The sequence below is a fragment of the Vigna umbellata genome, chromosome 11 (assembly GCF_029865625.1).
Source record: "Vigna umbellata cultivar VRB3 chromosome 11, Vumbellata_1.0, whole genome shotgun sequence".
Classification (NCBI taxonomy): Eukaryota; Viridiplantae; Streptophyta; class Magnoliopsida; order Fabales; family Fabaceae; genus Vigna; species Vigna umbellata.
This window is the reverse complement of record NC_142175.1, coordinates 30,558,342-30,572,530: the sequence shown is the minus strand read 5'-3', so window position 1 is coordinate 30,572,530 and position 14,189 is coordinate 30,558,342. Positions and strand designations below refer to the sequence as shown.

Here is a 14,189-nt window from a genome sequence, read left to right as displayed (position 1 = left end):
TTATATTCCAAATTTTAATATAATTTCATCATCAAATTTTTAAATATATTTACTGACGCAATTTAGCTCCCACGAGTCCAGCGCCTTATCTTATTAGAAGAAAAAAACAAAAAAATACATTCATCTTATCGCAAAAGAAATAAAGTGCTTGTGACGAAGGTCACACATTGTTGTTACTATTAACCTCTGTATTATTGACGAAAGGAGACAGAAGCGAGTACGTTTATGTGTCTACTTCTCTTTATAATAATAATTATTATTATTATTAAGATTTAAAAAATATGAAATTTTTAAAATTAAAAATATTATTAAATTATAAAAATGTCTTACAAAAATAATTATAAAATAAATGGTTTGTATAATTTTATTATGGGTACTTTTTTTTTATTGTGGATACTTTTCTTAATCATAAGAAATTAATTGAATTTATAAAAATAGGTACTTTAGAAATAAAATGATAAGAATTTATATAAAAAAATAATTAAAACGGAAAATGTCATAGTCATAGATGATTAATTTTATTCTTTCCTTATACATGGCTAAGTTACTGCTATTGAATTAATTATTATTGATAAAAAAAAATTTAGTATTGAGATAAATAAAAAAAATATCCATAAAAATAAATTTCGTCGGGGTCCAGTGCCTTCCTCACTTGCTTTCTTCTTCTTCGTTCTTTTTCTCTTTTTTTCTGCTTCTTCCTCTGTTTCTCAAAACCTACATCTTTTTAATTGCATTTCACAAACCCTTACTTTCTTCCCTGCGAAACCTCCAATCGCTCCCTCTCTGGCTTACTCTAATTCCTTTCATAAATCACCGGAAAATCTCCCCGGCGGTGGCGATGGCTGACTATTTCTCAAGCTCCGTCGAATTCGGACTCAACCTATCAAAGCGAGTTTACTACGGCAAAGGATCAGCTCCTTCTCTGGTTCGGTCGATGTCACGTTCGCCGGAGGGATTCCTCCCTACAGCTCCGATGTGCTACGCGGTGATATCCGATCCGGAAAAGGTCGAGAATCCGGACATTCGAAGTTACCAGCCCTACGTGCACGGCCAGTGCGAGCCTCCGGCGCTGATACCGCTTGAGCTTCACGGCGTCGCCATGGAAGTAGAGTGCTCCTTGGACACGGCGTTTGTAACGGTTACCGGAAAGTGGCGCGTGCATTGCGTGACCGGAAGTAGTACTTGTGATTGCCAGGTTGCTATACCCATGGGTGAACAGGTACATATTATATATTATATACTCAACCATTAAATCAATTCCCATCAATGCATATTTTTCCATTTTCTTTATTCTTTCAATTTTAAAATAATTTTCTTAATACAAAATAATCTGAATTTAAGCTATGGATACTTCCAGTACAAAATCAGAAATCACAAGTACTTTTTATTTTTAGACAGATTAGGTAAAAACCAACAGATTTTTCTCTTTTTTTTCTGTCGTTTGACATGACAGAAATAAAGTAAAAAAAAAGTTGTAGTCGCATCGCAGTTACAATACCGCGGTAAAAGTTATGTGTGTGGATGCAGAATATAAAGAGTAATGCTATAATGGGATGATGTGAAAAAAGAGAGTAAATATTAAAACAAAAAGAAAAAAGAAAGTGAGATTTTATAAATTAAAGGGAAGAAAAATAAAAAAATATATATATGAAAAGTTGCGGAATTAGGTATATTATTTATATTGGATTATGTCCTAATGATTAAGTAAAAAAATCTCATATAATCTGTAGATCAAGATTCATTTTTCTATTTGACAAGTTGCATAACTGAATAGAATAGAGAGGAACAGTGACCAGAAGTTGAAGTGGTTGGTATGACTTTTGTTCCCATTTTGTTGTTTGTGAATAGCATAACAAATGCATATTAAAGGGGTACTGGAGAGAAATTACAGTTACTAGAATAATTTTTTTGTAAACCACGAATCCATACGACTTTTCTTTCAAACTTACACAATTCTCACAAATCCTTTGGTTTTCATCCTCACCAACCATAAAATCCTTAATGCAGACAGCGTAAAAGATGATTTTATATTGGCGAAGAAAATTAACGATTAAAGAGTGTGCATCCATTTTCTTTTTTTCTTTTAATTGTTTAATCCAAAAATAAAAAATAATTTTGATGTCAAGATGACATTTTAATTGCGTAATTTACAGTGAAAGGTAATAAAAAAAACTTTTGGATAGGATAATAAAAATTGACTTCTGACTTCCAGATTTTATTATCTGAAAAGGAGAAAGTATAAATTATTTTTATATGGAGATGCAGAAAGAAATATATATATATATATATATATATATATATATATAGATGAAAGAAGAAGCTCCTGGAAAATGATGATACGAAATAGTTGGTTTAAAATCTAGTGTCAAAGTTTTTGTTGAAATTGTTCTTTATAAAGTACAATTTTTTTTATATAAAAAAAGGTGTTACCTACGTGTGAGTGAAATAAACAAGTAGGTTACTGAAAATGAAAAAAACATTCGAGTGTTCATGGGCCAAACAAAAAAGGTAAGAACGAAGGGAATAAAAGGCAAATGCTTCCTGCACCACATCAAATTTTTCCTCCCACCCCCTTAAAAAGTTTCCAGAAAATGTTTTCCGTAAAGAGAGGGGCGATTGATTTTCGGAAAAAAATAAATTCCGGAAGTGATGGGATATGGGAAGAAAATGATATTTTTCTGTGAGAAAGTGTGGTTTTGTTTGGTTTGTATCAGCCTTTTTCTTATTTAATATGTTTTAATATTTTAATAATTATGCAGATATATTTTACTATATTTCCTGTTTTGAAATATGAAATTTTTGGGAAAAGAGTAAGTTCGTTTGCTATTTTCTTCACTAAAAATTGAAAATTAATTTAAGGCAATTTTTTCTTAGTATCATTTATAGAAATATCAAATTGTTTTAATTTTTTAAAAGGCTGTTAATGATTTCTTCTATTAATTTACGGTTTAAAGATGTCAAACTCTAAAAATACATCCAATAAAAGTAAGCATAATGAAATAGCAAAAAAATTGGTGTCTTTGTAATAAAAAAATAAAAGCAAAAGAAGTTAAACTCAAATACTTGGATGATTAATGGTGTGTTTGGTGAGTTAGAAAATTTAAACCAATTTTATTTTTTTATTGAATATATTGTTTGAATATATTTGACTCTTTTTTTCTTTCATATCTAGTTAAGAAATAAAACTCATCTTAAACTTCAGCGGAATGCATAACTACAATAAGTTTTTCCCTTAAGTAGTGGATAATTCAATGTCACCGTAGCTTTTTTAAACTATTAATTTTCCAGAAGTAATCTTTAATATGATATTTTTAGATAATTACTATAAGGATTAATAATATTTGATGTGATGAATGATAATAATATAAAACACATTTAAGACTTTTGATGCGTGTATTATTAAATTTTGTAGTGGATAGTTTTCTATAAAAATGTTTTCTGCTAAAAATCAGTTTACGAAAATGTCATTACTTATTGCCTACAAAATGCAACGTTTTAAAAAACAACGCTTGGCGATTCGGATAAACAATAGGATGTAACGCATGAGAGCAATTTGGTGGAGAAAAGTCAGTTGAGGGTGGAGAAATTCCTTTTAGAATTTAAAAGGTTCTGCCTTTTTTGCGTACATTCGTTCCGACTAGCAATTTCCATATGAGTAGAAGAGGACTGATTGTATCCTTGTATGGATGAATCAGTGTTTTTACAAATATATTTAGTCCAGGGTGGACAACATGAAATGTTTTGATGTTTCCTAGATTTATGAAATTGAATACAAACATTTTGTGCAACTTGATATGTAGTTTGTATCATGAATTCTCAAGTTAATACGATGTGGCTAACAGGGTTCACTTCTAGGTCTGGAGGTCGATGGTTCTGGGAGAACTTATCATACTGAATTGATCTCCCTGAAAGATGAAAAGGATAAGGATAGAGTGGCCAAAGCTAAAGATGGATACTTCTTGAAAAGCCATATATACACCGTTAAGATTCCACAGGTTATTATATTAACTTCAATATTGATAGTTATTATTGTGCATAGCCTATTTATTTAGAAAATTGTTCATGTCTTGCAGTTTAGGGGAGGCTCCGTGTTCTCAACTAAGATTAGATGGTCCCAGAAAATATTATTTCATGATGGCCAGTTATCTCTCTGTGTCCCTTTCAGCTTTCCGTCATACGTGAACCCAGCTGGAAAAAGAATTTCTAAAAAGGAGAAGATATTTTTGAAAGTGAATTCTGGTTCTGCAACGGAAGTGTTATGCAAAAGCAACAGTCATCCCCTTAAGGTAAAATTTATCGCGCTGTTACAAATTTCAGTTTGGCCACCTTTATTAGACTTGAACAACATTATCCTTGCGACTTTCCAGGAACTACTGCGCCAAGCTGGCAAATTAAATTTATCATATGAAGCAGAAGTGCCAGCATGGTCAAGTACAGACTTCAGTTTCTCGTACTCTGTAAGACCTAGAATCATAGAATTTTATAAAGTTATTTAAATCAATTCCATAAAAGCCGCAATCTCGGCTTTTGAATCATGGATATTCATAATCAGACATGAATATTATATGTGCCATAATAAAAAAAAATATTAACTTAATGGTCTGGTCTGGTGTTTTTACATAGGTTTCTTCAAATGACATATCTGGAGCTGTTCTCCTTCAATCTCCATTCCTGCGTGATTTTGACGAAAGAGAGATATTTTGTTTGTATCTTTTCCCGGGAAACGGGCAGGGCAGAAAGGTTAGTTGCAATATTAATTTGTTGTTAAAGTAGAAAGGTAATTTATTTTTCTAGAAGTAATTAGAAGCATATTGCATTTGGAAAAATGTCAGGTACAAAACTAGTACGAAAGGAATATAGAAATATCATTGCTAGCATTCACAGGTGCATGCCTGTTTCAAATTTCATATCACGTTGCCTTTACTTTCAAGCGCGTTTATAATGGAGCGTTCTGTGATAGGTTTTTAAAAGGGATGTGGTGTTTATAGTAGATATAAGCGCAAGCATGAAGGGAACTCCTCTCGATAACACAAAGAATGCCCTACTGGCATCACTATCCCAACTAAATGCACAAGATACATTTAACATTATAGCTTTCAATGGAGCGCTCTACTTATTTTCGTCATCAATGGAATCAGCTACCGAGGAAGCAATTTTAAATGCTACGAAGTGGGTTGACACTAATTTTATTGCTAATGGTGACACTAATATCATGCTTCCCTTAACCCAGGTAATGCTTCTTGTCATTTTCAATGAGATGTGCAAAACATTGTTCTCTTTTTTCAAGGCTTGTTAATTAAGGCTTTTCCTTTATCTTTGTTTTGTCAATTCAACCTGCTCTCGTGAAAGTATTAATATGTCTAAGAAGAGATGTAAAAGTAAAACATAAGGCTACCATATTATTACCTGTTTAACTCTTCTATTTACACCTCAAATTTGTTGGAATGACTAACACAAGTACTAGAAGTCTCACTTCGAACAGGAAATATCGATAAATATATAAGTAGGAAGAAGTCATATGTAATATTTTTAGATTTTGAAATGTGTATAAATTTACTTGTATAATTAGTACCTGACAACAATCAACTCATTCTTATTTACTCTGCATTCTCCCATTTTTATTGGAAATTTGCCTGGTTTTTTTATGGCTAAAAGTCTACAACTTTATCTTTAGCACTTGCACTTTGAGTCTGAGTTTTCTGGGATTAACAAATCAGTGCTTGTAATGTTAAACGTACAGATATAAGGTTGATCTGTTGTTGTTATGGTATATTTGCCTTTTACTAACCATAATTCTATGCGGTGTTTAATTACTTGTATCCCATGCAAAACGTTTCGATGTTGAATCCTAAATATGGAATCTGGTAGGCAATGAAGCTACTTGAGAAATCAACTGATTCAGTCCCTGTTATTTTTCTCGTTACTGATGGGGCCGTTGAGGATGAAAGAGAGATTTGCAATTTTGTGAAAAGCTATGTCTCAAGTGGGCAATCAGTTCCAACACCGCGCATATGTACCTTTGGCATAGGCAAGATTTCTAGCTTCGGCTTCTATATATGCTCTTCAGAAAACAGTTTCTGGTATATCATTAATTGGCAATGTTCGTCAGACACTTCAATCTGTGATAAGTTTGTTACTTTAGCTGATGTTTTAAGTAGCCAAAAATGTTTCTTTTTTGTGTGTGAAGATGAAACTGTTTTGAAACTTAATTTTGTATCTGTTTGGATAGAAATTAAAAGTGATTTTTAGAACTTGTCCGCTAGAAATATACAATTTTTATTTCAGCCAAGAAACTCTCACAAATACTTCTTGTTTTGCATCTTAGGCACGTTTTAAACTGAAGAATCGAATGCTTTGACATGCTGCTTAATTTGTCAAGATGAGTGTGTTATAAAATTGATCAAGAAGTACCCCATAAAAAGGGTTATGCAAATTTGGGTTGGTCGATATTGACAAGGTCTTGGTTTTGACCAACCGGTGGACTTTTATCCGTACTTCATAGCCATTTTGACTGTTCTGCAAAGCGCTGACCTTGGAATGGGATTACCTCTCATCCACCAAAACTTTTTTTTTTGGGAGAGCTTTTCAATTACCAATTATTGGGCTTGTCACTATTATGATGTCAGTGTGCGAGAATATAGAATCTTCTATTTATCAACATTTCCTATTGGCATGATATTCAGCATATATTTTTTATTTTTTGTTATTAATCTCTTTATTTGTTGCTAAACTTTTCCTTTTTAGTAATATTTCTGTTTCGTTATTTGAAAGTTCAGGTTTATATTGCAATCACTACTTCCTGCAATTGCTTGCACAAATTGGGAGAGGGCACTATGACTGTGCTCATGATTTGGGTAGGTTTCTTTCCTTGCCCTGTCAACCTCATCGCAACTTAAAGTTTCCGCAAATTTGAGATGTAAATTTGAAAAAAGAAATATTCTTATCATGGTTGAAGTCACCAAAGATGCTAATGAGTGTGTATAGACAGATCAACCACAAAAAAACATTGGAGACGATTTGGGGCTAATTCACGTGCAAAACTTGCTCAAAAGAATAGGATCGTCCAAAGTTCAGAAGGAGCATTTTGACTATATTTCTAGCTAACGGGACATCTTAGCTAACGTTAAAACTAGATAGATTGTAATACCATATTGATATTAGAAAAGGATTTCCCTAACTCATTTTCAGAAACTAGTTCGAGAGATTGAGCAAGGTTTAATCCATACATATATGAAGTTTTATTCATCTCCCTTTTTTTCATCTTTTCCAGATTCAATTGAATTTAGAATGCAAAGGCTTTTCAGTACAATTTCATCGGTTATAGTTGCTGATGTAACAATCGAAAGTTTAGAAGGTCTTGATTCACATGAGGTACATATCCAATCAAGCATTAACTTTAATTATCACTGGAAACGTGCTCTATTGGTTTATAGTTTACTTAATTTACGTGTTACATCCATCTGATGTTGAAACTGTATTCTGATTATATATTGCAGTTATTCCCGTCTCATATACAAGATATATCATCTGGAAGTCCGTTGATCCTATCAGGCAGATACAGTGGAACTTTCCCTGAATTAGTTAAAGTCTCTGGTACTTTGGCAGATATGACTAACTTCGTTGTAGACCTGAAAGTGAAAAGAGAGAAGGATATACAACTCAGTAACGTAATATCTCACTCCTAAGGCATAACTTACTCTTATTCTTCATATCTGATTGTGATTTTTCCCATCTTAGCAAATGGGAAGTGAATACTACCACGCAATGCAACTTATGCATAGCTTCTCCTGCATTGTATCACCATATGTAATGCTGTGCTGCTATTACGTTGCCTTCACTCTTTAATGTTCACTCGACACTTTATTTGGGTTGGGTAGGCAGTTAGTGCATTAAAAGTGGATTGCTTTTTAGTCATCCTTTCACTGATCTATGTCGCATCTAAATATGAATTTCAATTCTTAATGCCTTGAATCATCTATCAGTCGAAACTTATACTGGTCCTGTGTCATCGGTTTCTTCCTTGGACACATGTGATATGCATTTCATATCATTGAGAAAGAAAGTTCTCCAGGTTACACAAAGAACCATTTGGAATGTAGATTCTTTGAATACGGTGAATGCTAAATGCATGCTCGACTATGCGCTGAATGCCGTTTGATAAATCTTTTGTATTCCCTCCAGGTCCTTGCAAAGAGACATATAGACATGGTGACTGCACAGGCCTGGTTATTGAAAAGTGAAGAGCTGGAGGAGAAGGTTTGTCTATTATGTATGTTTGTGGGTATAGAATTTCTTTTTGAAGAAGAAACTGAAAAACTGAAAATGGAAAATACAAGGAGACCAGTTTATATCAAGATATCAATTTCAAACAATGCCACACTGGTTTCATGCACTAACGTTTTTGTATCTTTTGTATTTCAAATAATGTCATACTAAGAGTTACAGGATAGGAGGGCTGAGAGTGCAGGACTGAATAATGTTTTGAAAAAAAAACGTGTCTGCCATCTAACTGTGATATATTGTTAATGTTAAAACAAAAACTTGATTTTTGGTTATTCCTTTTGGACCATAAATGGAAATAGTCTATATTTTAGTTCCTAGATTCGAAAAATGTTTACAAATTGATCCATATTGATTGCTAAAGTTATAACAGTATTAGATTTTGCTATGTTGACAAACTTTTGTCCCTAATGATAACTTGGAACCAAATTCGAAAATATTGATTTTTTGTTTTGTTTTGCTGTACCCCTCATCAATTAAAAATGGCTACTGTTGTCTAATAGGTTACAAAAATGAGCATTCAAAATAAAGTTCCGTCAGAGTATACCTGCATGAGCGTGGTTCTTGTACAAAGCGAAGAAGGGAAGAAAGAATCAGAACAATTTCTGTTACAAAAGGTAGACTTTGCATTGGAATCAACTAATATAAGGACAAATTTTACCTTCATCTTGTTCGCAAAATATCAGAATAGTTCCATTTACCCTTTGCGCCATCTATCTGAATCTCTAAGTTCCTAATAAACAGGCATACAGCAAACTTAGCTTCCAGAGGGTGGAGTTGAACAACCAGAAGTTATTCCTTGGCGGACTGAGTCTTGGATTTGGTGACTGGAAGGCAACTGCTGAGAATATGCCACCAGCTATAAAGGAAGCAAAACCACCTGAAGGACTACTGGGGAAGGCTACTTCCAACTGTTGTGGTCGATTGGCTGATACCTGTTGTGGCATGTGTCTGCTGCAGACTTGCACTTTTGTGAATGACCGGTGCACCATTGTTTGCACTCAACTTTGTGCAGCCCTGGCCTGTTTTGAGTTAATCAAATGCTGTGTTGAGCTCTGCGAGTGTGATTGTTTGTAGTGAAATCATATATATATATATATATGCTAAGTCAAGCATAGAGAAACTGTTTAATATTACAAATTGTTAGCATTGTATATATGTATTATATGAGCTCTTCTGCTATGAATAAAATGTTTACAGCTTATAAATCAAAGGAAGGGAAATTGTGTAAACTTCTTAGTTCTTTCCTAATCAACGAATGGAAAGAATCACGTGTTTGATTACATTTTTATTTTCAGTTAAGTTATTATATGAATTAAGTAACTATTATGAACCGTAGATGTTAGTTTTGATTATATAATTTGTTAAGTCAACTTCATTACCTTTAAAAGTAATATTTTAATTTAACATAAATACTTAATAATCAGAGTAAATGATTTTAAATTTAAAAAATTATACGGAATACTTGTACAGAAATAAAATTACACCACTACAATTTTTTACTAAAAATCATATAGTTTAATATTTATTTTCTTCAAAATTCACTGTAAAATTAATCGTATATATAAAATACTAAAATGATTTAAGAATCAAAATTTACTTAAATGTAATTTTCAAAATATAATTAAATGTAGATAATTTGATCACCTTATTATAATTTTAATATTTAAAATGAATAATGATGGTAATGAAATTATAATTTTTAATATTAATGATTTTATATTTGATAATATTTAAACTGGTATAATTTCATATTTTATATATGCATATGGATTGTTGTTAGAATTAGATATTTACAATCGATTATAATTGTATATTTAACCCAATTATTTTCTGGGTTTAATACATCAATGAAAGTAGCTTTCATATCGAGCATTAAAATGAAGCTATCCTATCCTAAATATTATTTTTTTAATGATCTTAAATTGCTAAAAAGTTATTTATATTCAAAATAAGGATTTCTTCTGCTTTTTAATGTGAGATTCCTAAAGATTTTTGTTTCAATTCATTTTTTAATTCTAAAATAAATTTGATTAATTATGCTCTGACTTTTTCATTTTATTTTTAATTAACTTACATTTGTATTTAGTTCAACTTTAAAACAAAAATAGACAAAATAAATCCGTGGTAACTGTTTTATTAAAATTAAAAATTTTATCGGTTACTGTTAAAATAAATTTACAGGCAATAAAATTTTTTTCTTTCTCCTCAAATTGTTTCTAATCAAACTGAATTAGTTTTCCATGTAAGTAAACCATGTTTCTTTGAGTGGGTACCCAACACAAAACCTCTGTTGCCTCTGCAGCAAGGATTTCTCTACAGCATAAATCTTAATCATTGATAATATTCTTCTCTGTTATGGATGATGGGATTCAAAACCATTAGAAGTATGGAAAAATCCATAACTATTCTACCCTCTCCCAATAGATTGTAATTTTCCTCATTGTTGCTGCTTCTTTCAGCTTCATTCTGAAAATGAGAACCCCTTTTGTCGGATTCAGCAGTATACTAGTGCTTCTTGTTTTCGTCTCTGCTTCCTGGTAAGCTGCGACTTCAGTACTAGGCCCTAGGGTTTCAAATAATTTGAATTGGGTAACCATGGGGAAATGAGAAATACAGCATTGGATTTCCTTCGTCTAATTGTAATGAACATCACATTTTTTATGTCGAATATCCTTTTCTTCTCATATCTATAATTTAAACTTTTTGGTCACTGAATTTAGGAAAGGAATAACTGTGCATGTTTTTTATTTTCTTGGTTCGGGTAAATTAATAATTCTGAAATTCTTTTTCCCCCTTCTGCTTAGTTTATATTATATAATAGCTTTCAGAAATTTATATAGTAATGTTTATCACATTTTAGTTCATCCTGATGACGGAGAGTTATGCATGTTTTTGTATATATCAAATTGTTGATGTTTTATATGTGCATTGCGCGAAGAAAGGCTCATAAGGGCTGGCCAGGTGAAAGGCTAGCTGGTTTGGATTTTTGATGTACCTAAAAGTGGAAAAGTGATGAAAAATAAACTCACTTTGTGATCTTTTTCAAAATTGCAGTTTTTCTACCCATGGAAGTTTGGAAATGGAGAGAACTTTGGCGATTATAAAACCAGACGGATTAATCGGTAACTACACTGATGATATCAAGAGAACAATTGTAGAATATGGTTTCAGCATTTTTAAGGAAAAGATTGTTCAACTTGATCAAGCCACTGTAGAAAAGTTTTATGCTGAGCACTCTTCAAAATGTTTCTTTTCCAGGTTTATAAAATACATGACAAGGTATGAGGTATCTCATTCCCATGAAAGTCTTGATGTATGACGATGGTATATTATGTTTCCTGAGCTGTTATGTCCACCTCACTATACTGATGTTTGTTGTGTTACCTAAATTGCAAGACCCACTTTTACTTAGTTTTATATGCTTGTTAATGTTAAAATTACTTTAATGTTAGGGTTCAATGATATTTATTTCAACAATTTTCCTTTATCTCTGTAATCTTTATTCATTAAACCATTTCTTGCACTAGTTGAAGATGAAAGCCAAATTCAGTTAAGTTTATTCATTATATAGATCATTTTGAACTTAAGCGCATCAGAAGAAATGAAGCATATACACTCGATGGTTTAACTTGTATTGATCGTGTACTTGTGTTTGAGGAAATTCTTGATATTACTGTGGCCTTCAATGGTTCATTGTAATAATTTTTGCATTAACTTCCCTTGCTGCGTGCTTTCTAGTCTTTTTTTTAACCTATAAACCTTTTCTTCTGCTTCTCTGAAACAATTATCAGTGGACCAGTGTTGGTTATGGTCTTGGAGAAGGATAACGCTATTGCTGATTGGCGTGCTTTAATGGGCCCTACTGATGCAAGCAAAGCTAAGATTACTCACCCTCACAGGTCATATAATGTTACTAATCTTATTACATCACAAATATGAACTCTATAACTCGTTCAATTTGAGCTTGATGAACATGATATCTGTTAATTTGCTTTATAGTGAAAATAGTTATTATTTTGTGCAGCATCAGAGCAAAATGCGGATTGGATATAGAAAGGAATTGTGTTCATGGTTCAGACTCTCCTAAATCTGCACAAAGAGAGATTCCATTTTTCTTTCAGGAGCTGTCCGCAGGTCAATAATTTTAATTCTATTTTCAAGCAAAAATAAATAAAGTATTTCTTTAGACACTAGATTTGCTCTATAATCACATAAATTTTTGAATATACAGCAGTGGACTACTTAATGGCACATAGGGAATATAGAGTTCTTGCGAAGAAAGGAATTTCTTATCAATTAAACTGTTGGATGCATGAAGAAAAGCTTCCTTTTAGATTCCTAGTTCTTAAAGAATTTATGCTGAAATTATTAGTAATAGTAGTAGAACAATGTTAAGATAGTTGTCTTCTTTTCAAAAGATATTGGCAGAAAGGGCACCAACATCTTGACATAGTCATGTTATGGATCAACTTGCTAGTATAAACATCTTTCTTAAATCTTAAGCAACTTAGCAAGATGGTTCTGTTCCAAATTCCAATTATCATATTCATATCCTTTGTGATAATTGCCGCTAAAGCTCTTTACTTACTTTGCCTCTCCAAATCTTTGACAGATGTGATTGGAGAGCATGATGAATTGTAGCTGCTACAAGTTTGAAGCATTAACTCAACTTCATTGTATTTTTCTGTGTAGCATGAAGACTTATACCATGGAAATCTAAGTTAATTGGAGAAAAAAAGTAATGAAATGACTCGAAAATTATCCGTTCAAGTTTTTATCCAATCACTTTATATATTTTCTCCGACCAATGTATGGTAGTCAGATCCAGGTCTTCAATTGATCTTGCATGTTTGCCTACTGTTCTTGTATGAAAAAATACTTTGACAAATTATCATTGCATACCTTCCTGGATTTATCACACTGATATTAATAAACTGTGTTGAATCTGTCTGCATAAAAAAATTCACAATTTTGAAAAACAATTTTTTAAAGAGTCCGAAGAAACCAAATTGAAAATAATTTTTTATTTAAAATAAATCGAAATTTAATTTTATCTGAACGATGAAATTTGTGTACTTATTTCAAATTCAGTAAAACACTCAAAAACTATATTCTCGTTATCTTAATTCTTTCAATGCAACATGTTTCACCTTACTGTTTGTTTGGAACCTCGTTTCAACCCTTGTTAACATATATTATTGGATGCAAAGGTACACCGCACAAAATTCAGGTTTAATTATTTTTTTATTGTTTATCAGTTCGTTGACCGTATTCGTAATTCGTTGATTCTAACATTTCTTAATTTAGGTTTATATTGACGTAACAATACTCACGGCTTTCTTTTTTAGTTGGTTTCATTCATTCAACTAGGGATGTCAAAAAATATCCGCAGCAGCGGATGTCGGCGGATAAAATTCGCAACGGATAGTTGATACCCGCGAATATTTACTATCCGTAACCCGCGGGTAGCGGGTATTAGGGTCGGGTGTGGGTATTATACTATCCGTACTCGCGGATACCCGTTATCCGCAAAAAATAAAAATAAAAATTTAATTTATATTTTATTAAGTTAAATTTAATTAAAATTAACATTAATTTATATTTTACAAGATTAAATTTAATTAAAATTGAATTTAAATTTAAATTTAATTTAATTTATATTATATTTTATATATTTTTGTAATTCTATTTAAATTATTTTAATAATTTATTAAAATATATTTTTTTAAAATATTTGTGGGTATTTGCGGATATCCATGGGTATTCCGCGAGGTTTTAAATACCGCGGATATTTTTTAAGCGGGTATCCGTGCGAGTAGCGGGTCGGGTAGCGGGTGGATTATTTTTTGTCGGGTCGGGTTGCGGGTAGGCACTATCCGTGCCCGACCCGACCCGTTGTCATCCCT

General features: G+C 32.0%; 2 protein-coding genes across 2 annotated transcripts; both read left to right on the top strand.

The window, feature by feature from the left end:
- Positions 1–721: 721 nt before the first annotated feature.
- LOC124837865 (uncharacterized) lies at positions 722–9,493 on the top strand. The gene is made up of 13 exons (XM_088102280.1): positions 722–1,219; positions 3,843–3,995; positions 4,074–4,286; positions 4,368–4,457; positions 4,624–4,740; positions 4,961–5,230; positions 5,869–6,028; positions 6,777–6,854; positions 7,271–7,371; positions 7,497–7,667; positions 8,182–8,256; positions 8,784–8,897; positions 9,025–9,493. The coding sequence occupies exons 1-13, from the start codon at positions 839–841 to the stop codon at positions 9,355–9,357; spliced, it is 2,256 nt and encodes a 751-aa protein (XP_087958406.1). The 5' UTR covers positions 722–838; the 3' UTR covers positions 9,358–9,493.
- Positions 9,494–10,532: 1,039 nt separating this feature from the next.
- On the top strand, positions 10,533–13,196 carry LOC124837866 (putative nucleoside diphosphate kinase 5). Its single transcript, XM_088102429.1, has 5 exons — positions 10,533–10,820; positions 11,338–11,562; positions 12,075–12,182; positions 12,308–12,417; positions 12,896–13,196. Exons 1-5 carry the CDS (start codon positions 10,756–10,758, stop codon positions 12,922–12,924), a joined length of 537 nt encoding a protein of 178 aa, XP_087958555.1. The 5' UTR covers positions 10,533–10,755; the 3' UTR covers positions 12,925–13,196.
- The last annotated feature ends 993 nt before the right edge of the window (positions 13,197–14,189 follow it).

Excerpts from the sequence above, each read along its gene's own strand:
- LOC124837865 (XM_088102280.1), top strand. The coding sequence starts at position 839 with ATGGCTGACTATTTCTCAAGCTCCGTCGAATTCGGACTCAACCTATCA. Across the intron at positions 4,458-4,623 it reads ACTTCAGTTTCTCGTACTCT|GTTTCTTCAAATGACATATC; the intron begins GTAAGACCTAGA and ends GTTTTTACATAG. Across the intron at positions 6,029-6,776 it reads CATATGTACCTTTGGCATAG|GTTTATATTGCAATCACTAC; the intron begins GCAAGATTTCTA and ends TTGAAAGTTCAG.
- LOC124837866 (XM_088102429.1), top strand. The coding sequence starts at position 10,756 with ATGAGAACCCCTTTTGTCGGATTCAGCAGTATACTAGTGCTTCTTGTT. Across the intron at positions 10,821-11,337 it reads GTTTTCGTCTCTGCTTCCTG|TTTTTCTACCCATGGAAGTT; the intron begins GTAAGCTGCGAC and ends TCAAAATTGCAG. Across the intron at positions 11,563-12,074 it reads TTTATAAAATACATGACAAG|TGGACCAGTGTTGGTTATGG; the intron begins GTATGAGGTATC and ends AACAATTATCAG.